The sequence below is a fragment of the Pithys albifrons genome, chromosome 20 (assembly GCF_047495875.1).
Source record: "Pithys albifrons albifrons isolate INPA30051 chromosome 20, PitAlb_v1, whole genome shotgun sequence".
Classification (NCBI taxonomy): Eukaryota; Metazoa; Chordata; class Aves; order Passeriformes; family Thamnophilidae; genus Pithys; species Pithys albifrons.
This window is the reverse complement of record NC_092477.1, coordinates 10,985,720-11,011,209: the sequence shown is the minus strand read 5'-3', so window position 1 is coordinate 11,011,209 and position 25,490 is coordinate 10,985,720. Positions and strand designations below refer to the sequence as shown.

General features: G+C 50.6%; 1 protein-coding gene across 2 annotated transcripts in view; it reads left to right on the top strand.

Moving 5' to 3' along the window:
- The first annotated feature begins 3,729 nt into the window (after positions 1–3,729).
- The window catches only part of GPSM1 (G protein signaling modulator 1), a 69,331-nt gene continuing 47,570 nt past the window's right edge, over positions 3,730–25,490 (top strand). The window contains exon 1 of one of the 2 annotated variants that reach the window (XM_071574088.1): positions 3,730–3,836. In XM_071574088.1, coding sequence (XP_071430189.1) covers positions 3,778–3,836 — 59 coding nt within the window. In that variant the 5' untranslated portion in view covers positions 3,730–3,777. Of the gene's footprint in view, positions 3,837–22,124; positions 22,835–25,490 lie in introns of those variants that run through there. The other variant, XM_071574087.1, reaches the window with a different exon arrangement.

Sequence of the window (25,490 nt, the reverse complement as noted above, 5' to 3'; positions counted from 1 at the left end):
AGCACACTGTTGATGCAACTCTGGTAATTATGTTTCATGAAAATCCCAAAGCCAAAGCAAATGTTCCTGGTTCAGACAGGCCATGTGTCCAGGGGCATCTCTGTAATTCCCTTTTCCTTTCACAAGGCTGACTCCTCTCTTACCCATCCCCACACTGGTGTCAGGCTTATTCAGCCCACTGTGCTCACAGCTCAGTGACACCCTAAAGATCCTCAGACATTATTCTTTCCCCATGACAGACAGGTGGAAGTTATTTTGTTATCTTCACTTTCCAAACTAGCACATGGCAGTCCCAACAGGGATGTTTCCCAGGAGTGCAGCCCCGGCCAAGGCTGCCCATTATCCCTCCCCTCCAGCCCTGTGCCCCTTGTCTCGTGCTTGAATCTGTCCCAACAAACTGGCAAAGAACTGGATCCAGACAAAAAATACCCCCTGTGAGCCATCATTTCCTGCACACAAAAGGAAGTTACACCCCCTGTGGTATTCTGATATTAAAAAGGTGCAAACTTCCTCCAAGATATGTTTATCCCCACCTACAGTCACAGCTGGGAAACCATCTAAGCCAAGACAAAGTTTCTCCAGTTTTGCTGTGTGATTCTTTTTAGGCTGGTTTAAACCAGAACTTCCTTGCAGGCTGCCTTTAGGGGGGACTTGGAAAATGGAATGCTGGACAATAGCAAGGTGCTTTTGGAACCTGCCAGCCTGAAAAAAGAGGCAGTGCAGAACATGGTGATTAATTCCAGCTGTTGGCAGAAAGAGCTGAGGATTGCAGTGCCAGGGCTGAAGTGATTTCAGCTGGGGGCTCTCAACTTCGGGAGCTGAACTGCAGAGCTCTTCTTGCACATAAACCCCAGCAGAGGCCCCCAGCAATCCATTCCATGAGCTGCAGGAAAGATGTCATGCTAATTGAGATAAATCTTTGTGTTTTGGAGGGAGTGCCTGCCTCTAGTGTGTCTGGATGATGAAGACATGGAGGCACTGGAGAGCTGTTCCTATGTCCTGGCAATCCTTAAATTATTGCCAGAATTTACTGTGGACTTCTCTGTTGCTGTCTTCCCTTCAGCATTCTGTGTCTTCTTGTCTCTTCCAAGTGGAGGGAAATATGATAGTCAGAGCTCTAGCACCTTGTGTTGTGATAGCTGTGGGTATCAATTTAAAAAGAACTACTAAAACTGCTCAAGAAGTTTAAGGATCCTGCAATCCTATTGTTAATACTGTGATTCTGCCCATGTTTGTAAGTGAAGGTGTAGAGACACTCAGGAACTGGGAGGAACAAGATGATGAGCCTTAAGATTGCAGGAACAGAAGGTGTTGGAGGTGCAGAGGTAAATAATGTCTAACAGAAATGAACCCTGCATGGCCTTTGATGGATTCTAGCCTGGCTGCTTTGAATCCCACCCTCTTCTCCAAGATCCAGTCCTCCTTTTTTTCCATCCTGCAGCAGCCCTTTTCATGTCTAAAGATTACAGCTCCACTTCTTGATCTTATCTGCGCCAAACAAATCAATTTCTCGTACCTTTTCCTCAGAGGTCACACTTGTCACATTCATCTGCAGTCCCTCTAATTGCTCCATGTCCTTCCCAACACACAGCACAATGTGCACACAGCTCACCAGATGAATTAGTGGTGTTTCTGGAGTACTGGGGGTTCTTTCTGTACTCTCAGGATTTGCCTGTTTCATTGCAGCTGAGCAGTGGATCTGAGTTGTGGCTCAGGTCCAAGTCCTTGCAGGGCCCTTCTTGGCATGAACATGGAGGGTTAACCAAACCCAACCCACAGCAAAGCAAGTGAATTGCTTCATCTAATGAATCCAAATCTATTGTGACCTATTTGCCGCTTCTACAAGAAGAAGAAGAAGCTGAGTTTGTCAGATGATAAATTACCCACTGCAAATTCATGCATTTGAAGGCCAGAGGGGACCATTATGCTCCTCTCCCTCTGCCCTCCCAGCGATTCCTGTGCCATTAATGTGTGGGTGCCCCGTCTGCCCAGAGCTCTGTGGCACACCATGCCTCTGGCTGGAGCCCAAGCTGGAAGCTGGTCTCCACCCTCCTTTCCCTTGCTCCCCTTTCCAGCATTGTTTCTCTGAAGGGCAATTCCTCCCTCTGCCCACACTCAGGAATGCCAGCCCAGCATCCTTGTTCCTATGGAAGGGCTGTAACCAGCAGCTGGTTTGCACTTTTGCAGTAATATTCTTGTCTTGAAGAGGGGGTAGGGAGGGGAGAGGCATGTTCAAATACCCCTCCTGGAAAGGCCAAAATCTGTTAGGGCTGAACTGTTCCATGTTTACATGTGCTTGTGAAAAGCTGCTTGCACCAGGTTTTTGTCAGTGAAACCACAGCCTGGGTCACAACTGGCTGCTGTGAGGGACAGAGTCCCAGCCTGGCCCCATGGATTGGCCATGGCCCTTCCACTGGGGCTTCTGTGCCTTCAGAGGGATTCCTTATTTTTGGGAGGACACCCTTGCACCTCACCGAGTGAGGAGGCAGCTCTGGGCTGGATGGTTTCAGCCTTCTCTGCTGTGGTTTATCTACAGGACTGAGACTATTCCTAAGCTGAGGCACAGATACAGGTTTGTTTATGGGGTTTTGTTTTGAATTTAAATGCCCAATCAATTAGCTCTTGGCAAAGAGGCTTTTGTGGTTTGCTAGTGGGGTGTTATTGAGGATGTTTATTCCTGAGCAGGATCCGGGTTTACTCTTGAGAGGGGTTTTGAGCAGGTCCCCAGGGTGAAACAGTGCAGTGAGCAGGCATGGCCTGGATTGCTCAGCCCACGGGGCTCTGTGTGTGCAGAGCAAGGTGCTGGAACCAAGGGAAAGCCCCAGTTTGTGCTGCTTTGGGGGGTCTGTGATGACAACAACCTTTAATTTGCTGTTGCTGGAGAAGTGGTACTAATTTTCACACAGGCTGAGTGACCAGATCATTCACCATCCCTGGAGGTTTTCAAACTGAGATTGGGAGTGGCACTGAGTGCCATGATCTGGTAAAGGGACTGGAGTTGGACCAAGGGTTGGACTTGATGATCTCAGAGGTCTTTTCCAACCCAGCCAATTCTATGATTCTATGTAGTGTTTGAGGATAAGCTGCATCCATCTCTAGATAATAACTTAATAAATGTTAAAGGCCACAAGGTTGAACAGGACAGTTAACTGAAAGAAGCTGTTTTGGGCTGAAGGGAAACATCCCTTTTCCTGGTGGATTCCTCCCTACCAAAGACAGCAGCCAGCCTTGGCTTTGTGGCCAAACCTGCTTGTGGCACAGCCCTCCTGTCCCAGCCCTGCCAGGTCCTGCTCGCAGCTGCTCCACCTGCATCCAGGTGCACAGACTTCCGAGTCCAAAAAGGCTTTGGCTCAGCCAAAACTGCTGCTTCTTCTCACGGCTTTAAGTGGCTACACCTGGCGCGGGTCACACACCGGCGATGCTGAGCCACTTCCCTTTGGCGACAACACGTGCGGAGCCCGCACCCCTCGTTGTGCCCCGGCGAAGGGGGAAGCACCGCAGGACATGTGAGGAGCGGGACGAGGGCATGTGAGGAGCGGGACGAGGGACATGTGAGGGCGGGGGACGGGCGCGCCCCGCACCGCGATGCCCGGGGCGCGGTGCCCGGTGCCCCTGCCCGGCTCCCCCGTCCCACGCCGTGCCGGGCGGGATGCAGGAGGCAGGGCCGGGCTGACATCAGCCGGAGGAGGGGCCTGCCCGCGAGTTTCTTTGCTCGGTGCATCACTTCCCGGCGCTGCCATACTCCGCTGCCCGCTCCCCGCGGCGGGGCCGGCGCCCATGGCGTGCCCGCCCGGCGGGGACAGCCCGGGCTCCGCCGCCCGCCGCTTCTACTCCAGGTGAGCCGGAGCCGCGGGGTCCGCCCGGCCCCGGGGGCTGCCCCGGCCCCGGGAGCGCCGTCCCGGCCCCGCCGAGCGCCCACGCCCGCGGCACCGCGCGGAGCTCCGCGGAGGGACCGAGAGCTGTTGCACGGTGGGGATGCAGCCGGAGCGGAGCGAGAGGACACGCGGAAAACGCGCCGGTCCCTCGGCAGGGCAGCCCCGCTCGTGGCTGGGGTGGTGGGAGCCGCGGGTGCCCGGCGGGTGTCCTTGGAGCGAGCGGCTCCGCTGCCGAAGGAGGGTGATGCTGAAAGCCGGGCAGTGCTGGGTGTTCGCATGGGAGGCTCAGATCGCACTGCAGAGACTCCCAAGTCTCAGCTTGAAAACTGGGCGCTACAGAAATTCGCGCAAGGCTGGGAAAAATTAGCTCCGGGAATGCCCGTTCTTTGCATTTAGGTCGAAAATGAAGAAGAATAAAAGCAAAGAAGGCTAAACGAGTCACTTTGAGGCCTTGCAATGTTGTTATTCGTGCTGTTCGTCCTCGTGCTTTATTTCTCCAGCAGTCAGAAGTGGGGGTGATGCAGTAGCTGGGCTGGAGGGCTGACAAAACCGAGAGTGTCTGAAGTGTATGAAATATAGTAGCTTTTCATCGGTTCTCTTTACATGCTCTGCAATAATTAGCACGGCAGCTAGTGGGTTGTCTTGCTTAATGAGTGTTGGTTCATTAGGGCAGCAGGTGTTTCTTGGGTTTGTTGTGTTATGTACCAGCTCCTGGGAAAATGAAAGGAGAATGCAGAGTTAAAACCAGTGCTCTGCCCACTCTGGTGGAGCTCGCGCTGTGGAGAAACACCCTGGGTTTTAATCAGATGGAGGCTTTTGTTGTTCTTGAAAACTTTGTGGGGATAGGCTTTGGTCATTTTTTGTGAAGGAAACCCAGGTGGGGTGCTGAATACCCACTGGCATGTTCCTGTCCAGCAGAGTGAACGCTGCTACAGGCTGTTAGTGAAGAAAAAGAGAAACGGGAAGCACCTTTTCTGTGGCTTATCTGGGTGGCTCTGGCAGAATGTGTGGCATTAGAAGTCCCCGCTGTGCTTTTCAGGCCCTGAAAGTAGATGTTGGTGGGGCCTCTCAGTCCTTACTGCACCGTGAACTGAGTGGTAACTTAGAGTTTCTCCCTTAACTTCACTTTTTTGCAGTGTAGAAGCTTCTCAGTTGAAGTAAGTGCCTCCATCTGGTAGGCATGCCTGGGGGAGAGGTGGAACCTCAGGTGACTGTTTAGGTGGTAAAACCACAGTGACTCGTGTCAAAGTCTTGCTTGGTGTGGCGTTTTGTTTTGGTTTTTTTTGCCTGGGAACATTAACTCAGGTGTAAGATCTGCAGAAGGTACCAGAGCAGGCAGGGAGTTCCAGACAAGGGTCTGGGGGGCTTGGAGAAGGCACATCCCTTCTAGGAACAGGGATGATGGGCTGTGAGAAAGTGTGTCCCAAAGAAATGCAAGTGTTTGTTTACTCACTTTGCTGCATCCCTAAATTCAGCCCATCCTAACCAGAGGCAGCTGCTCTGTGCTGGCAGCACACAATGTGGGTGCTGACTGGGCCAAACCTTGTGTTTACAGACCAAAGCTGGAGTCTCTCTCTCTGCCACAGCACCCACACACCACGTGTGTTTTTGCAGAAGGGCCCCTGTGCAGCTCTGGGTGTCTGCCCTTGCTGGTGCCCTTTGCTGCAGCAGAACTTTGAGCCAGGAGGAGGACTTGAAGGTCCAGGGTGGTCTGTGGTGATCAGCTCGTGGTGTTGAGTGTGGGATCTCTGGTTGGGGCTTGTTGGAAATGTCCAGCTCTGTGATCGTGCTCCACAAACTTGAGTTGGGCAGGTACCACATGAGCCCAAGTTACTGCCTTACCTTCCCTGGGGGTTTGAGCTGCTACTGATTTAAGTGCGTCAGTTCAGCTGCTTGTAACCTCTGAGAGTTCTTGCCAGGCAGAATTGGGCTGTGGGAGCTTTCAAATATCTGTTTGCAGGAGGTGTCCTGCTCTTCTCCACTGCTGCAGGTGCACTGACTTGCCTTTTTGTGCTGCCTGGCTGATTCTGAATGTGTAGGAAGCACCAAACCCTGGACCATCATTCCTGAGAGTGACAAGCTCATGCTGGGGCCATTCCACCAGTGTCCAGAGAGCTCTGCTGGATTTGGCTTTGCTTTATGAGGCCACTGTGGAGATTTCTGGGTCTGGGAGAGAGGCATGGGCACGTCCTGGGGAAACCATCACTGTAGTGCATTGACATCATGGAGACATTATTGATCCCACACAGAAAGAACATTAGATAATGCTGCAATCAGTCCAAAAATGTATTAATCTGGCATGAGAACTGGGCTAAAAGCACACCTTGTTCCTTCCTTTCCCTTCTCTTGCTCCCTGCTTTCTTGCAGTCTGTGTATTTTCAGTATCACTGTTGGCTTTTGTAATGTTTGTAAATTTTTGTTGATTGTGTGGTAAACAGTCTCCATCTCGCTCATTAGTGTCACCACAGCGAGGACCTGACCTGAATGTGCATCAGGCAATTAGAGAGTGCTCTGAGAGGAGGCATCTTCCTCCTGTTCTGATGAGAAAACTGGCTTGGAAGAATTGCTGCCCTTCTGACATGGAAGGCAGAGAGAGAGGGAACAACTCAGTGTGGGGGTTAAGGCAGGATAAACTGGTGTTTGCAGAGCAAATTAGAGAGAAAATCCCCCACTGGGGTGACCCTCCCACTGGAGTGATTCCTGTTCATTTTGCATGAATCCAAGGGATCACAACATCATGAAATATTCCAGTATTTCCCTGCTGCTAGTTCTTGTAAACTAAACTTTCACGACTTTTAAGTCTCATCTTTATATAATGCTAAATCATTAATTGTATCTGCCTCAGAGGTGAAAATTAGCACCAGCAGCAGTGCTGGTTTTGGAGAAGTGCAATTAGCTCCTTCTGTGGGATTGGGAAAGGGCTCAGGTGCACTGCCAGAAAGCTGGCAAGGACCACTTTGCTTCTCCATACTCCATAGATGGAACTTGAAATTGCTGGTTCAGAGGTCTCTGAAAGATTCCCATTTTCCCCCTGCAGGCCTCTGCTGATGGAGACTGACTGCAGAGGGACAGGAAAAACAGGACAAACATTTCTAAAATAGCTGTGCTGCATAATAGGTGGCCTGAGCAAAAATTATATGATAGCTTAGGCAGCGTTGGCAGTGCTGGTTGTGCTGACATCTGCTCTGGGACATTGTGAACAACTCACTTTCAGCATTTGTGAGTCGTGTGGGCATCCCAGTGTGGAGCCAAGCAGGACATTCAGCCTCCAGCACAGCAGGGAGAGGGGCCCTTGCTTGTCAGACCCTGGATTTGGAGGCAGTGTCTGTCTGGCTGCTTTGCAGCTTTTCCCAAGACCTCGGGCATCCTTTTTGGTTCTTCTGGGTTTCACCTTGCAGGGTGAGGGGGAGCAGCTCTGTCCCTCCTGGTGGTAAATGGGCAGGATGTGCCTTGTGCCTGGCACAGTGTGATCCTCCTCTTCCCTCTGCCCTGTAGGTGCTGCTGCAATACAAACAGTTGTGTCTTCGGGGTGTTAATTGGACTTGCACATGCATGTGTGAGTGGAGCTGAGGTGATTCCTTGCCCTTTCCCTGGGCTGACTTGCACTTCCCTGACTCAAGCTCTGCCAGAGCTCCTGCTGGCTGAGCCTCCCCTGGGGGGAGAGCTGTCCCTCTGGATGCTTTATCCCAAAATCCTGTGCCTTGCACAAGGTGATTGTGCCAAGCAGAGAAAAAAGAGAACTTTGTGTGTTGGCCACGTGTTTGTGGGTTATGCAGAGTTTGCCACTCAGTCAGCTGAAGTCAAGTAAGTTTGTGACTCGTGTGTGGCCTGAGGGCACCACTTGAAGCCAGTTCAGTTCCCTGTGAGATAAAGATTAATACTGTACTGATCACAGCAGAGCCTGGCTGGATACAGAGCTGGCTCTGGAAGTGAGGCAGCCCTCGACCCTTCCCACCTGGAATGTTGGCTGTGAGGCAGGAATGAGCTGTGCTGCCTTTTGCTGCCTGTTCTGTAGCCATTGGAGGTTCCCTCCTGGGAAGGTGGCTGAGGGAGCTCATGGCCAAGGAGGGACACTCTGGGAAGGGTTGATTTACATTTGGATCATGGTGACCAGATGTTGCAGTTTAGTTGCCCCCATGGGGGCTGGGGCCCCTTCAGGCTCCAGGGGGTGGCAGAGCTTTGGTTGGTGTCTGCAGCATGACTTGCTAATGCCACATGAAAATGTTGTGTGTAATTAATTTCTCTTCTGCTGATGATATGAAATACCTCTATGGCTGCTTAAGTCAGATGATGCCTGTCCCCTCTAATCTGTGTCACAACCTTTGAGGCCTGCTAAAAACTGAGGCCTAAATGGGGACCTATGCTGACTAAAGCCAAAACTACTACAGGGATGTAGCCAGTTAGGGATGTGCTGCCCCTCACTTTCAAAGTTAGGAGTGCAGTGCTTTTTACACCACAGGATGAAAATGTGTTATGAAGGTTGAGAAACTGATTTGTTATAGAAGAGTGATTTTTAAAATCCTCTTTGGCTATTCCTCTGTTGAGCCAAGTGCAGCTGGACCATGACCACTCTGATGACAGCAGAGACCTGGAGGTGATGGAAGGGTAGGAGTCCCTGGGTGAAGGAGACAGGAACAGGTTGCACAGCTCTGCTGATGTTCCTCTCCTCCTGTTCAGTGATGAGTGTCCCAGACACTGGATTTATTCCTGATATATCACATAAACCACAGGGGAAAGCCTTGCCTTGGTGGTGCCTGGAGGATGAGCAAAGTCATAGCCAGGAGCTGAAAAGCTTAAAATTGGAATGCTGGTAAAAGTCTGGGGAATCAGCTTCTTTCCTCACTGATCCAGGCCTCAGGCTTGGAGGGAAACTCTGCAGTTGGATGTGCAGATGGAAAGGGATTTTTTCATGGACTGGGGCTATTAGAATGACTCTGTTAAATGAAGATCATCAGGATGGAAGATCCTGCCTGGATTCAAAGCAGTAGAGTGTGTGCATGTTCCCATTAAAGTAAGAGGTCTCCAGGACTGCCCTGAGGGGTGACATTCCCATCTCTGGTTCCCAAGGTGGCCTCTGTGTTTGAAAGGTGTTTTCTTTCAGCTGCAGCTGTGCCTGAAGCTTGAGTGGAGTCAGTGGGGAGGTGACAGTGCTGGGGTGGGACAGAGGTCCCCTGTAGGACCACTCTGCTGCCACCCCCAGCCCTCATCCTGCCCTGAGGTGGCTCTGGGGTGACTCTGCTTTGTGTCCTGGGTCCCTTGGTGACTTCCTGGCTTGTCCTGTGGCTTCCTGTATCCCTTGTGTTTTAATGTGTCCCCAGGGCACACCTTTGTCGCTGCTCTCCCTACAGCAAACACTGCTGTGTCTCAAGCTCTCATGTTCCAGCCCTTTCTGCTCTGTGCTCTCCTGCCTCCCCTCCCCTCCAGCAGCTCAGGCTTTCTGCCACCAGAGAATATAAACTGGATTTTTTTGTTCTGGTGTGGTTGCTTTTTTGCCATCTCATATTTTTGCACTTTAGGTGATGTCCCAACTTGCATTCAGCCTTGCTTGGAGAACAGCTTTGAACTCTGTCAGGTCTTGTGCTGCAAGATTCCACCAGCAGCAGGTTTCTGGAAGTGGCAGGATGCATCTTGGTTGTCTCCTGGTGCTGTTGTGCTTCAAGGACAGTTTTCTCTCCAGGTTGCTGCTCAGGTGTGCCTGTTGCCATGTCCCATCCCTCCCATTCCAGTCCTGCTAAACCCAAATTCCTCCTGCTCTGGGCACTCAGTCTGTGCATCCTGAGCACAAAATGGGGCTGTGGAATTCTGGGCTTGGGTTATTTACTGTCAGCTTTCCATTGACTGAGCTTCTCCCTCCCTAAAGATACTTTTAATTAAATGTTATTTGACAGATCTGACTTTCTATCTGACGTAGATTTAACTGGGATAAATGGGATTATTCTTTTTCTGCTGGAAGCTGAAGAAAATGGTAATAATTTTGTTGGAAGGCTACTTAACATTCAGAGACATGTCTGGCTGGTGTTTGATGTAATGAGCTGACAGAGTGTCTTAAAAAAAAAAGCCAAAATAACCCCCACAAGCAGAAAGTCACAAGTTCTTGGGAGGAGGAGGGGAAAGGACCAAGGCTACTCTACTTTGGAGCTCTCTAAACAATGCCCAGCATTGTTATGCAACTGTCTAGGGAAGGAAGTGAAAAATTATCATTACAGTGCAGTTTCAAGGGCAATATTAAATGAGCAATTTGCAGAACAACCCTGTACTTAAGTGACTTAACTGGCTTCTCCCAGGATAAAATGAACAGGGCTGAGAAGGGCAATAGCCACGACCTCTGTTCCCACCAGGAGTGGAGCAAACACAGGCTCTTTTTGGACCTGAATCTGAGGCATTGGACTGAGGGCCTTCAAAATGAGCAGCCAAAGCCTGATCCTGTCAGTGCCTGACTCCTCCCTGTCCCCCTGAAGCCTGGGAAAGGGGGGCAAGTGTGTGCTGAGGCATCCCATTGGTATCTGCCCTTCCTTAGTTCACTGGCAGGAATAAAAAGACCCTCTGCAAGGCCCTGGAGCAGCAACACAAACCTGAGTGACTGACTTGGAAGGCAGTGCTGCTGTCTGATCACTGCCTTCATGGCAGGAGTAAAGAGCTTAAAATCATCTGCTGTTCCCAGTTTTCTTTCAGCAAGAGGATTTTGCCCAAGGATGCCAGCACTGGAACCACAGGACTTGCCTTTCCAGCTCTGAGATTAGACAGGATATATCTAAAGAACCTTCCCCTTCTGTGTAAATCCTATCTCTGTGCAGCTGCTGCACCTGGAGGGGTTTTTTTGAAAGAGGAATTTTGGGTTGGCTTGGCTCCCCTCATGCTTTTCTGTTACCCTTTGCATTTACATCCTCTGGAGCAGCCAGGAAGGCTCTTCCCTGGGAGTTTGGGGCTGATGCAAGGGAAAGATTTAGAAAATGGCTTTAAATGGGGAAAACACCCGTGTTACACTAATAACATCACTCAGAGTAGAAACCATTTCATGTGGAGCCCTGGCTGGGCCTGGGAGCAGATGTTTTGTCTTGGAAGCTGCTTTTAGGAATGCTTGGATGGAGCTGGGAGCTGTCAGTTGGCTGCAGTTTGGAGGGTGAGGCTGTGCTGTGCTCCTGGAGGCAGCTGTGGGCACTGCCTGTGCCAGGCTCCTCTGCTCCCTGGGCATCCAGCCCCATTCCCCTGCCATGCTCTGGCTGCCCAGGAGCTGCCATGGCTCAGGTGACAGTCCCCTTGCTGGGTGCTGGGCAGAGCTCGCTGGGGACACCAGTCCAGCTGCTGGTCCTTGATGGGATGTGAGGAACTCCTTGATTTGCAGCCTCTCTGGTGCTTGCCTGCCCTGTGGAGCCTGGCAGGAATGATTTCTGCTGTGGGATTGCAGCAGAGCCTGCACAGGGAGAGTGGCTTTGCCACAGGCAGCACAAATAACTCATAGTTGTGCTGAGCTCCCAAGGGAGCTGGGACAAGCAAGTGCTGCAGGGGGGAGTGGTGCTGACTGACAAGGCTACACAGCCAGGTGTATGTACAGGTGGAATGGAGGGCTTTGCTGTCCCAATTGGCTTCCCATTTCCATGTTTCCAGGACTTTTTTGCTCACAGCAGGTGCCATTTCTGAGCATTCACCTGCCCAGCAGGAAGGGGCTCAGCTGGTGGTGCCTCCCTGGGCATTTGGGTCCAAATTGCTGTGACTTGCCGTGCTCTGGAGCAGCTTCAGCCCAAGTTAACTTCAGGGCAAGTCTCTGCTGTGATCCAGGATGCAGAGCTGAGGTGGATCTTTGTGCACTCCATCTGTGGGATATCCATTCATGCCTGGGGAGACGTGGAAAGTGCTGATTAATATTCCTCTCTCTGGGGCTGTTGGTTAATTCCTGCTCCTCCTGGTTTGTGTTATGGTGCTGAGTGGATCCTGGCAGGATTACATCCGTTCCAGGGCTCCAGAGTGCTTGGTAAACATCAGTATTTGATTGCAGCCTTGCTGGGAATTACTGTTCCTGTTTTCAAGGATGAGAAATTGTGTAGTCTTGGGGGTGAAAGAGGATAGAGGTGGCAAAGCTGGGAGCTGAATGTCCTGCTCCCACTCCTTCCCTTCAGCCCTTCCTTCCCCACGTCACTGGGAGGGTCACTGTGATTTGGAGGCCTTGGCTTCATCCTTTGCTGAGCTGTGCTGGGCAGTGCTGGTGTCACATGAAGGCACAATGGCTCTGCTGTTCTCCTTAACATGGAATGGAGCAAAAGGTTGTTTTGGAAGGAAGTTACCAGCTGGTGAATTAAATACCAGGCTCTGCCCATTTTACAAGGTGTGCCTTGCAAGTGTGGTGGGAACTCTGCAAACCACAGGAGGAGGAGCAGCCTGGGTGGCCCTGGAGTCTGGTCACTGTGGAGAGCCCAACTCCAGGGATGGGCTTGAAGAAAGCAGGAGAACAGCCTTGAGGTTTTAAAGTGCTCAGGCACCTGTGACTCTACAATTTGTGTGTCTCAGGCTTTGAGAAGACATCAGTTAATTTAAAAAGGCAGAGAGGGACACACAGAAATGTTCCCTGTTTGAAAAACCTTCAGGTTAAACCACATTAGTGAGTGGAGTTCCTGGGTGCTCTGCCTTTGGGGGGAAAGATGAAGAGGGAAAACCCCACAGATCTGTGTTGGGCAGGAAGCATTTGGGATGGGCAGGAGCTGCCAGTGCTTTGAGGAGGGTCTTGTCACCACTGGATGATGCTCTTGTAGTTACCATTTCACAGCTGCTGCTGCCTCGGGAACAGCCCCTTTTCTAGCAACTGTCTGCAGAGATTTGTATGGAGAAAATGCACTGGGGATTTCATCTTGCTGCAGAACAGAGGCCACCAGATGCAGCTTGTTCCTCAGCCAAGCTCCTGCAGACAAAGGCAGCAGTAAAACACCAGTGACTAACGAGTGAAAATACCAAATATTTTAAGCTTGGGTGTGTTTCTCTTCCCCTCCTGACAAATAAGCCCTTCTGATTTCAGCCAGGAGCAGCCTGGGAAGCTCCTGTGCCAGCATCTCCTGGTGAGGGAGCGGGGTCTGACATCCCTAACAGCAGATGAGTGTCCTGAAATTGTGATACTCCACATGTACCTCAAGGCATTTCCTGAACTCTGAGTTCAGCAGTGTCTGAGCTCCTGCCTGGGTCTAAATAATAAAACACAGGAGTTCAGTGTGATGTGCCCAGAATTTTGAGGCCACAGCCCTTGGCCAGCTCTTGGATGTCTTGCTTCCATCAGGGCAGTAATCCAGGAAACTACAAGCACCAGCTGGTTGGTTGATGGCAGTGTGTGTTTGGTGCTTTCCTGGGTGAAGCCCTGGGAGAAGGGGAGGCTGCTGCTTTATCTGTGTTCATCCCTTTGGTGTGCCCACTGAGTGTGCCAGCAGGGACACAGCTCTGAGGAGATCGGGGTCCACAGGGAGCTTCATCAGCCTGGTCAGTGCCTAAGGAGTTAATAATGAAATTATGGAAATACCCACCTTTTCCTCTGCTGCTCTGGAAGAACATGAACACTCACTCTGCAGGATGTGTGTTTTCTTCACTAAAACCATCCTTTGGCACCGGAGTTTTTGGCAGAAAGTTGTCATGGGTTGTGCCACTGAGTGCCCATTTTGCAGAGACCTGTGAGGTGGCAGATCTCTCACAGGGATGGGGAGTGAGCAGAGAACTGCTGTGTCCTGCCCTTGGCTCCCCCCACTGAACAAGATGATTCTTCTTAAACTGAGACTGGCGGTGGCACTGAGTGCCATGATCTGGTAAAGGGACTGGAGTTGGACCAAGGGTTGGACTTGCTGATCTCGGAGGTCTTTTCCAACCCAATCAATTCGATGAAGTGTCTTTCTGAAGGACCTGGGTGAGGTTCTCACCAGTGTGACTTGGAGTTCCTCCAGGTTTGCTGAGGTGAGTTCTGACTCCAGCTGTGCTGGGTGAAGCTCCAAGCCCAGGTGCAGAGGGCAGAGCTCCCCTGCCCAGCCTGGGGCAGCTGTGTGAGCACCAGCCTGGGGAAGGGAAGGGAAAGGAAGGCAGGAGATGCTTTGCGGGCCTGGCTGCACCCAGAACTGAGTCATTTGTCAAGGCTGCCGGCTCTGGGAGCTGGTTGCCTGAGGCAAGCATGGCACACAGACAGCAGACGTGAGAACACAGCTATCTATACACACAGAGGAGAGAAAAGTAACAGCTCACAACATGTGACTGGAATCAAAGTGGGGAAAGAAAGAATTCCCAATTAAAACCGTGTGTGTTGGAGGATGTAAGTGCTCCTGAAAGGTTTGGGGAGGATGTTTGTGCAGCACAAACGCAGCCACTCCATAATGCCCAGGATTAGAACAGGCAGGCTCCTCCAGCACATGGAATCCGTGTGGAAGCTCTGTTGTTCCTGCAGAGCAGCAGCTTTCCCAGCCCATCTCCTCATGGATTAAGGTAGGAGCTGTCTTGTTACCTGTCTCCTCCTCCCTGTTGCTGCTCCCAAAGCGTGTTTCTCTTGCAGCCTGATGCTGTGCCATGTCTTTCCTTCACCACTGGCTGATGGGGATGTCTCTGCAGGAGCAGAGATTCCTTCTGAAGACCTGCATTATTCAGTTGTCAGGATAAATAAACTCCCTGGGTTTGGGCAGATCTGTCACCCTGGTGCTGTATCCTCCCTTCTCCCACGAGGGTGAGGAAGGAGGGGAGCAGTGAGTCCAGCCTGTGGTCTTTGTGAAGCCACTGCAGTACCTGTGAGGTTGCAAGAAGGACCTACACTAGGTGTGTGGAGAGGAGTCTTGCTGTGTTTGAAAAGACTTTGCAAGAAACACAATGTTTATACAAATTAATTCCTCCTATAGAAGAACAGCACCAGAGCCCATTTCACAGATGCAAGGACATAACATGGTTTGATCTACATGGCAAACTCCTACCACAGCATGTACCTGCCTGCTGTTTCCACACCTGACTGAGCTGTCCTAATGCCACAGTGATGGAGCCAACCCTGCCACGGGGTGTGGGGAGGAGCAGGACTTGCCTCCTGCACTCGTGGCGTGCCAAGCATTCCCAGGGGAGACATTACCAGGGGAGCTGTACTAGGACAGAAGTGCTAAAAATTTGGGAAGATGTGGTGGAGGACTCAGCCACACAATGCTCTGGGAGCAGCGGGACCAGCCTGCAGGATGCTGGAGCTGCAGGGTTGGCAGCAGGGGCAGCAAACACCCACCACAGCCGGTGTGAGACGCTGGCTCTGCTCTCCTTGGATGGGCCAAACCAAGTGTGATTCCCACCTGGCATGTGAACTGCTTGGCTTTCTGGGAATCCTGCCACGCTTGCAGAGTGATGGGAGGCAAAGATTTATCCATAATGCCATGGAGAACCCAAAAGCACTTCTGGTGCTGCTCTGCTGAGTCTGGTTTTGCACAGAAGAGCTGCAGAAACAGTTGACAGAGATGCTGCCAAGGACTGCAGTGGACACCTGGCTGATACCTGAGCTCATGGGGAGCCTCTTTCCTGGTTTTTCAGACAGATATGGAATATTATCTTGACAAAATCCGAGGGATGCCCTGTGGCAGCCAGGGAGAAGGGCAGAGTCCTGTGTGAGCTCTCACACTGTTGGCCACAGCAGCCTTTTAAATGCACAAGTGTCTCTGGGCTGATGCCTGATTGTGCTGGCACCCCTGGAATTTTCAGGAGGAGCACAACAATGCTTTCAACAGCCCTCAGAGCAGGAGACAGCTGCAGAAAAACAATGCAAAATTGGTACAATCTGCTGTGCTGCAGCTTTGCCAGCAACACTGTCCTGGTGGCTGGCCATGCTTCAGCCTGGCCGTGAGCTCTGCCCACGTGTCCTGTGCAACCCAGAGAGCCACCTTGGTGAGTTCCTCTGGTTTGGGCACAGAGGGCTGTAATCACTGACACAGGAGCTGCCATGGGCTCTTCCTGGAGTGCCCTGGCTTGGTGGCACCTTCCACACTGGCTTTACCAAATGGTCATTCAAAAAAAGAAGCTGCTGCTTGTTTGGATTCACTGGCCTTGTTTGGTTCCTGCTGTTTGCTTTTCAGTGAGTTCTGTAGAAAGATGAGGGCCAGGCTGGTTCTGTCACTAAGGTCACATCCAAACCCCTTTCAGGTGTGAGGGCTGGTGCTGCAGAGCATCCTCAGCAGCCTCTGGGTGAGCTGGAATGGCTCAGCATCTCCCTGGCTCAGAGCCTGGATGGGCTGGGATCAGGGTGTGAGTTTTCTGATGGATCCCAAAGGCTCTTCTCTCTTGGACTGGAGCACTTGGCTTGGGGCTGACGGAAGCAGCTGAGACAGGAAGGGAACAGACCCAAATTGGCTGCAGGTTGTTGTGGAGTCAGTGGAAAAAACCACAGTGTGAACTTTGTCATCGTTTCCTTTTCTGCTGCCTCACGGTGGCAATCCCTGTGTGTGCCCTGAGCTCCATGGGTGGTTTGCAGGGGCTGTGAGCAGGGAGGGGGCACATGTGGGCAGTGTGTGCAGCCCCTCCTGCTGCAGGAGGTTTGGGGTGAGGCTGGCCATGGGCTGGGGGCTGGCACAGGCAGGGGTGGCTTCCTTTGTCCAGCTGGGCTTCACCCTGGCACAGTCCCTGGTGTTGCTGGCACTTGGCTGTGCCTTTTTGATGGGCAGTGGTTTTCCTGCTGCAAGTCCATGCTCGAAGGCAGGAGCAACTGGCAGGTTGAGGGAGGAAGGAGAAGTGGGGGCTGCAGCTGGAGGGGTTTCCAGGCAGCTTGAGCTGAGAATAGACTTGGGCCTGTGGCCTCAGCATTTCTGAGAAAACAAGACTTGCTTTCACTTGGCTTTGGAGAAGGAGTCTGAGTGTGCAGGAAAGGGAACCTCCTGCAGCCCCTGAGCCTGTGCAGCTGCCCAGAACAACTGGAATGATTGTGCTGGGTGGCACTTGTGGAGCTGAGCTTGACCCTGCTGGGGGATGGCAGGACCCTGGGGCAGGCTGTGATGCTTTGCAGTCCAGGCTGGCTCACAGCTCCAGTCCTGAGCTGTGCTTTGCTGGGTCTGACCTGAGCTGGCCACCACTGTGTTGTAGCTCCATTGGGATCCATGAGGACACATCCCTGGCTCTGATGGAGGGGACAGGAGGGGACAGGCAGCGCCTTCTCCCACCCCAGGAGACCATCCAGGCAGGGGGGACAGTTTCAGAGAAGAGATGTCTGTACATCTCTCATCTCATTTACAGTTCTGAATTTGGAAAGATAATCCCTCGAACCACAACCCACTCATTTTCAGCAGTAAGTTTGGCCTGAATGAGCCCCTGCATATTGGTGGGCAGTAGAAGCTGGATGGCATAAATCAAATGGATGACAAATAAATTGGCTGTTTTCATTGTGTAGCTTTTGATAAGCCAACTACTTGTTTTTCTAACGTATATGGCAATTCTGACCTGCTGTAGGAACAATATGCTGGTTTAAATCACAGCATATATTTCAGTGAGAGGATGTGTTGACCTAATTGCCAAAGTAACTTTATAATGAAAAGCCATTCAGCCTGTATGTCCTCTTTTGCTCTTTGCTTTCTGGAAGTAACTGAAGGAAATAGCACTTCACTGCTGCTGAAATCATCCCCAGAGCGCTGTTCGTGCCAGTCTGATGGATTAATCTCATTAAAGGTGCTGGGGTTGTACAAGAAAGCAAAATGCTCTTGGAAAACTTCAGCAGCTTCCCTTGGTGTGCTGAGTTCATTCCAGATCTCCTCTGTGGTGAAGGAGGAATGCCCCAAATCCCATCCTGCTGCAGGTGCTGCCCTGCCTGGCACTCTGCGTGGCACGTTGCAGGTGTCAGGGCTGGTCCTGTGCTCTGCAGGCACGACCCGACTGCTGGCACAGTGTGGGCATCCTCCTTGGTGCCACCTGGGGAGGGAGGAGCATCCTCAGGCCTGAGCATTGTGCTCCAACAGCCTTTGGCAGGCTGGTGCTGTTGGCCTCTGAGTTTGTTTCTCTTTTTCTCAGCTGGCAGGTGGTGGTTGGGTTTATACCCTCCTCATGAGCCATGCAAAGAAATTGTGTTCCAGGCTCTTCAGAAAGTTTTCCTCTCACTCTTCTTCAAAGTGAGTTCTCCTCATTCACTTCCCCTTCAGAGGCATCTTGATCAGTTCATATGCTTGGTGGATTTATAGTATTTTTTTTCATTTGGGAGTCTGAACATGTTTTAATGAATTAATTTTCAAATCGATATCTCCTTAATCATCATCTCTTTAGACCCTGGAAAATATTTGCATTTTATAATTGGAGTGCTTTGAAACTGGCTATCAAATGAAACTGTTAACCAGGGTGAGAGGAAACCCACATTTGCACCTTAATCTTGTCTGAGCATTTTCAAGTGCTGGAAGTTAATTACATCCATCATGGTCCTTTGATATTTGAATAATTTTGGAGCACAAAACTTAAATTTGTGCTCGTTGCCTTTTAGAGATTTCACTCCTCAGATGACACAGAAAAATTTCATTGTGCTCTCTGTTCTTTCTGTGGGTCCAGCTGTATTTGTGGGAAGGATTTCGTTCATGGATTCAGGATAATTGTTGCCTGTGTATAGTTTATTGAGAGCCCAGTCCTTCCATGTGTAGAACAGGTTTCTGGAGGTTGAGAGTATCTTCAGCTCCTGGAGTTGGGGGCGTCTCTTTGGGCACCTTCAGGGGTTGTTTGGCATCAGGCTGAGCTGGTGGCACGAGCTGTGTGAGCGTCCTGGCCTGGGTGGGAGATGCTGCAGCTCCTTCCTGATGGATCAGCTGCACTTGGCACTTGGGAGGAAGGACCTGGAGGAGATGCTGGGGGCCAGGGCTCTTGGGTTCCTTCCATTCCATTCCATTCCATTCCCTGCAGCTCACTCACAGCAAGATGGAATTTGCCCTCAGTTCCTTTGTTCAAAATGGGGTAATTCCTGCCCTCACACCTCCCCAAAAACATTTTGGGATCCTTAGGTTGAAAAGTTCCTGCACCTACCAACTCAGCATCATGAGCTGCTTCCCAAAATGCTCCCAAACCAGCAAGTAACTCCCATCTGCCTTCCATTCTCCACATCCCCGTGGATCAAAGCCACAGAGGTTGTGCAAGCACAGGAATGCTGGATGACTTTTGCTTTCAAGCAGGCAGTGGGGAGCTGGAATTTGAATTTCTGACAATGACGCAGCTTGTTGGAGCTTTTATGCATTGAAATGGGGGCTTATTCAGTGGTGCTAATAAGAGGGTAAATGCAGCTAAATACAGCTGTCTTCCTCACTGTCATTTGGTATTTATTAGCAAATATGCAGTGGAATTGAATCCCTTGTAAGTGCTCTGCAGCTAATGGTAGATAGCAATTAGCTGAAATGACTACTGTGAGCACTGATGCTGCCTCAGTGAGGGGAAATCTGGAGCCAGCACACACCCAGCAGCTCCCAGAACTCCCTGGGGTTCTCCCCTCTGGGTTCTCTTTCATGCCGTTAGCAAAAGACTGCAGTGAAAATTGCTTGGGCTGGGTAATCCCTGGAGCTGCAGCCTGAGCAAACACCTCCCCAGCAGCAGAGTGTGTGTGTGGATAATACTATTTTCAGCTCAGGGGTCACTGAAAGGACTCACACACCCAGGGAAGGTGTGTGGAGTGGAAACCATCTCCCTTCCAGATGTTCTGGTGACCCAGAGCTGCAGAGATGTGAAGGAAACTGGCCCAGACTCTTGGAAGCAGTTCAGAAGCTGGGGAGGACTGGCTGTAGCACTCATGGGTTCATCTTTGGCCTCTTCAAACCAAACCAGAGGGATTGTTTCCTTTCCCTCACTAAGAGGGTGACCTGCAGGTGTGTCCCAGGGGCTCTGCCCTCTGACTGGGCAACCAGCTCCCTTGTGCCTAAAGCAGATTTATCAACAAGCCAGATACTAAAATTGCAAGTAAGATGCTAAAATCTGTTGCTTCACTGATTCACATTAATAGATACACTCAGAGAGATTTTTTTACTACTGTTGGTGGTTTTGATGTGGTTTTTTTCTGCCTTACCTTCTGTCTGAAAGCTTGGGCTTTATTCCTGACTTTAGAATTACAACAGCTCTGATTGGAAATGAGTTTTGCAGTCACCCCCACTAATATGAATCAAATATCTATAAATATCTTTCCTTTTCCCTTTTCTCTTTTATTTTTTTATAAAAAGGCAGTTTCACCTTGCAGGCAGGAAGAGGTTCTCTTGCCCTGTGATATTTGCAGTATTTAAGGCAGCAGACAACTGTCTCTGCCTTGTGACATGGTAATTTCCTGGGTAACTTGATGGATTTGTTGTCAGCAGTGACAGCTTTACAAGGCAGCCCCAACAAGGCAGCCCTGGGTGTGTGAAAGGGAGGTCTGGGCTAAAGACAAGTTTAATTGCTGAGCATTGGGTGTTCTCCTCCTTTTCCACCTGCCTGGAGCAGAGCTGAGGTGGAGCTTGGGGTCAGTGCAGATCCCATGATCCTGCAGAGCTGCTCTTGGCTAAATTCAGTCTCCACAGTTGTTTTCCAGCCTAACTGGATGTGTTGTTGTCCATGCAGTGTTGTTTCCTTGGAATATCTGGCAAGGGAGACCCAAGCTTTGGGAGAGAGCTGAGTCTGTGGCTCCACACTTTTGAACTTACCTTTTCAGTGATGTTCTCCCTCTGGGGACCTGTATCATCACCAAATCCTATTTACAGCATTTTGACAGCAGTCCTGGTGGTGGTTATTGATGGCACTGGGAACACCTTGTGCTGTTCCCTTCGTTTCTCCCTTGGCAGTGCCCTTGGCACCCCCAGCACTGGGGGGGGACCCTCCCTGCCTTCTCCAAATTGCCTGTAAACAGTTTTGATGTGCTTGAAACCATTTGAAGTGTAAGAGCCTTTGCATTTTGCCTGTGCACCTTTTGTCAAAGCCCATTTTTGCTCTTTGATGCTCTCAGAGCTTGCCAGCAGCCAGAAGGCAATCAGTGCTCCAGCCCATCATTAGCTGCTGTCTGACAGTGAGGGACAACCCTGGGAAATCATCTCATTCCAGGCAGGAGCTGCTCTTCCAATTCTGCTCTTCTTATTCTGCTTTCCTGTTCTTCTCAGCGTTTGCTGCCTTCAAACAGTTATCCTTTAGAAAGGAAGTTAAGGAGGAGGGAGGGAGGGAGGGAGGCCCTGCCCTGTGTGTTGGACTGGGAAGGGATTTCATCATCTGTCACCTCATGGTGGAAGGTCACCCTTTTCTGCCTGGTGAGTGTCAGGAGCAACATCCATGCCAGGATTGGAGAGTCCCAGCTGTTGAACTGATGGGCACCAAGTCATCTGGCAGTGTCATGCCACTCATTCTGAATGCTTTGGATTTCTATTTAGCTTTTTACTGCCTTTTTTTTAAATGTTTATTTTTACTGTTGTTTCTTAGACACACACATTGCCCTTTTTGAGGGACCTTTAGAAAAAGGAGCTCAAAATGCTCTCCAGGAACCTCCTTCATTGCTGTTTTATGGGGGGTGTGGAACTCAAGGTGTGGAGGAGCTGCAGGACTTAATGTTCTATCTGGGAAGTGAGGCTGGGACTTGCTGTGCACACCAGCCCTGTTCTGATTTCTAGATTACAACTGGTGCCTCCAAGACTTTGTTCTTATCTGGACAGACTTGACATAGTCTGTCATCTCCCTGCACTCAGCAGAAAACATTTTAAGTGGTGTAGTCTTGTTCTGGTCTGGGAGTGGAGCTGGGAATGTTGTTGGACTTTCCTGGCTGCTTGTGATGGGCCTGGAGTCTGGGATGATCTAATTAGATGATTTTTAAGGTCTCTTCCAAGCCAAACCATTCTGTGACTACTTGGAAATCTCACCTGTCTGGAGGAACACACAAATCTGAGTGGTTTGCACTGATAGAGGGCAAGGCTTATGAACTGGGACCACTCCAAGTGACCTTCCATGATCAGGGCTGTGCTGTGCTGGTGGTGAGGATGTGAAGTGTGGTGGGAGAATCGTGTTCAGGTGCCCAGTGTTGAGTTCAGTGTCTCAGCTGTGGAGAAGCAGCTCATGTTCTGCAGTGTCTCCTCTGAACTGCCCCAGATGGCCAAGCCCAGCAGCTCCAGCCTGGCAGAGGGATCTGCTGACTCAGGACAGCTGAAATCTTCTTTGCTGGTGTTAAGACCTGAGCAGCAGGTGCTTGCTGAGGTGAGACAGGCCCAGGCCTGTGTGTCAGCAGAGGAGGAACTTCATCCCCAAGGGCTGGGAGGCAGCAGGTTGTGCCTTCTCAGACAGGGTTGGGTTGAAGCTTATTTAAGCAGCTCTGTGGTTTCTGCCTTCTCCTGCTTTTCCCCAGTCTGGGAACTGCTCAGATCATCTCTGGAACCTGCAAAGCTTCCTGGGTGGCAGATGGATGAGGCCTTTGTGGGGACTGGCAGATCAATGAGTGCTGTGCCCAAAGGTGACCTTCTTTAGGAGGAGCCCTGAGCTCCTCACCTGACAGGGAGAGGTTTGTGGCAGGCAGAGCCTGGAGCAAAGAGGCACCAGCAGGAATAGCTGATGGACCACAAAGGAAAACTACTTTGGGAAGACACCACTCCAGAAGGGAGGGAACTGCTTGCCTTCCATCATCCTGAAGCCTCTTCAAGGGCCCTTTTTCTTGGGCAGTGCTGAAAATACATGAATGAACCAAGGTGTTGTTGTTCCTGGAATTCAGCTGTGAACTCACCTGTCTGCTACAACAGTGGATGAAGGAGGTTGTGTTTCTAAGAGGAAAGAAGACATTGCTTTTTGTGGGCCTCTGGAAGCAAAAGAAATGCTCCTTAACTTAGTGTTGCCTGTGCAGAGAAGTGAAAACTGGAGACCAGTTGAGAACTGGAGAGAAGTGCATGTTGTTTAGAGGTGAAGATGCCATCAGCATCTTTCAAAGCCTGGATCCTGCCTGCCTGTAAAAGTGTCCCAAAGAGACCTCAGCCCCACTGCTTCCTTCTGCCAGTGGGTTTGGAGCTCTGGGTTTATGCTCAGAAAATGCACAGCCTGCAGAAGAAGAGGTAAGAGAGGGCTTGGCCCTCTTCAGTCTGCCCTCACTGACTGTTTTGCCTTTGCTGCTCTGTCAGGGTGCTTCAAGTTCACCCTTTTACTCATTTTTTAATGGACAGTTGAGCTCTGGCCTTTGCAAGCTTTTTTAAATGGAGTTTATGTGCTTGAGTTTGTTCGTTGACCTTTAGTTGATGCCTCTGCCCTGGGGTTGTGTCTCTGAGTGCTTTTAAGGCTGAAGTGATTGAGCTGCCTGTAGAGGTGCTTTCCCAGAGCAGCTCTGGCTGGGTGGGGAGGGCAGGTGGGTTTTACAGGTAGGTTGTGTTTCTATTAATAATTGCCATCCCTGCCTGTTGCCACTTTACAGGGCAGCAAAGGCTTGGCAGAGTGGGATGCAGGGAAAACCTTCCTGTCCCTTCCCCTTGTTTGCTCAGATCCCAATCCAAGCAGTGATGTTAATTAGATAAGTCAGATACTCTGCAGAGCAGCCTGTTCAAGGACAAACAGATTTTAATTAAGGACTGTGTGCACTGGAAGGTCATGGCACTGCCTTGTGCCTGAGCAGTTACTATGGGAACACCAGGAAAGCACCCAGAGAGTGTCAGGGGGGGTGTGAGCATGTCAGGATGTGTCAGAATGTGCATGAGTGTGTCAGGGTGTGTGTGAGTGTGTCAGGGGGTGTATCAGTGTGGGCTCCAGGGCACAAAACTCACCCTGGGATGTGGCAAATACGGCCCAAGGAGATGCCACCCTGGGAGTGTGTCATTGGGTTGCGTTGCTGTGGGAAGGGGAACCTTCACTTCAAGCTGTTCAAATCAGCCAAGCAGTTTGATCTGAGCTATACAGCAATGAGGGAAATTGGTCTCCAGCTCAAGTTTTTAGGCTGTTTACAGTTGGTGAACTCAAAGAGAACCTGGATATTGGAAAGTGTTCTGTTTGTGTTGAAATTTGCCCTGAAAATAGTTTGGAATTTGCCCTGTAATTAGTTTGAAATTTGCCCTGAATTTAGTTTAAAATTTGCTTCTGTCTCTGCTCTCTTCTGACTGGAATCCAACAGGAATTCCTGGGATGGTGGTTCATTCCTGTGTTTTAGGTCCTCTCAACATTCATCTCCACTAAGCAGCCTGAAGTTAATCCTGCTGATTTGAGTACAAGGTGTTTCTCTTTCTTCAGTCCCAAGCCACCTTGTAGCTGTTGGGGATGTATCAGCAGAGACTTGTCAATGCCTGGTGATGACTCCAGTGATCTACAAACCATGGATGTGCCTTCTGATGGAAGTTTGGTGCAATCCCCAGACAGAAGCCATTCTTACTAATTTTCATGTGGTCTGACAAGAGGATCAGTGGAGAGAAATTAAACATTTTTAGTATTAACACTCTTAATGCTCTTTATCAACCAGAAGCTGAGGCAGGGACTGATGCTGCACTGGCACCACAAGCAGCTTTCTTGTGTAAATAAAATAACCACTCAAACGTGGACTTTGCAGTGAGCTTGGAATCAAATTTTTGTGGGGAAGTTTGAGGTGGGAGCTCAGGAGCTGCTTCGCAATCCCCTTCTCCCTCTTGTTACTTGGTGGTTTTGGGGACCGATGAACAGTGAGGCAGAAGAGGTCACAGATGTGTGTGGAGGAAGAGGTTGAAAGCAGTTCTTTAGCTATTTTTTTTGTTTGGAGAGTCCTTGTGGTTGTCCTGCTTTGGAGGATGCTGCGGGTCTGCCAAGCGTTGGGCGTTTGGAACCACGTGGAGCCGACTCAGCAGGGAGATTGCCAGGCAAATGGGCTTGGATTTCAGACAGTTTATGCTCAGAGAGGAACTGGCTTTGTTTCCTGGCAGCTGAGAAAGCACCATTCTGCCTGTTGGTAGGAAAAATGCTTTGGGATTGGTATTTCCTATGTGCATCTCCCTGTGCTCCTTGGTGGGAAGGGAAGGCAAGAACTGGGTGGGCACTTGGGCAGCAGATATGGGAGTGTGGACCTGGAGCAGGAGGAATTCTGCCCTGGAGTCAGTGTGTGTGGTGACTGGCTGTGCTTGGCCTCCTCCACACCTCTCCCAAGTGGCAGGGCTGGGCTTTGGCTGATGGGGGGCTTTGGAGAAGCCTCTTCCAGGGCTCAGCAGGAAACTGCTCCAGGTGGTGCCAGCTGGGCAGGTCGTTCTCTTGGTCTGGGTACCACAAACTTCCTCCAAGTGCTCTTTGCCTCAGAACAGAATTGAAACCACCTTGGGGCATTTATCATCTTTTGTCAGACTGTTGCTGTTCTGCCCCTGGACAAGGAGATGTGGTTTTTGTCAGCAGATGTCCACCTTTGACCTGAGGGGTTTGACTTTTAAAAATGCATTGAGCAGAGATGAAAAAGCCCAAAAGAGCAAAGAGAAGAGTCTGAATAAAAGAACAGGAACAGTCTGTGTCCATCCCTCTCAGGAAGGGGCTGACTTTGCAGCAAGCAAGACATTTCCAGTGTAAGCTTGGGAGTCCCTTTGGAGACCTTTGGATATACTTGGTCTGACAGAGACAGCTGTAACTCAGAGGGGGCTTGGTGGAGCTCTCAAAGGAGCCTGTTTTCTTTCTCTTGAAGCAATATCACTGCTCACAAAGTACTCTGTCTGACAGTGTGGTGTGTGCCATTGCCAGAGTGTCAGAAATCCATGGGAGGAAAGCTGGCCTGGAGGCTGA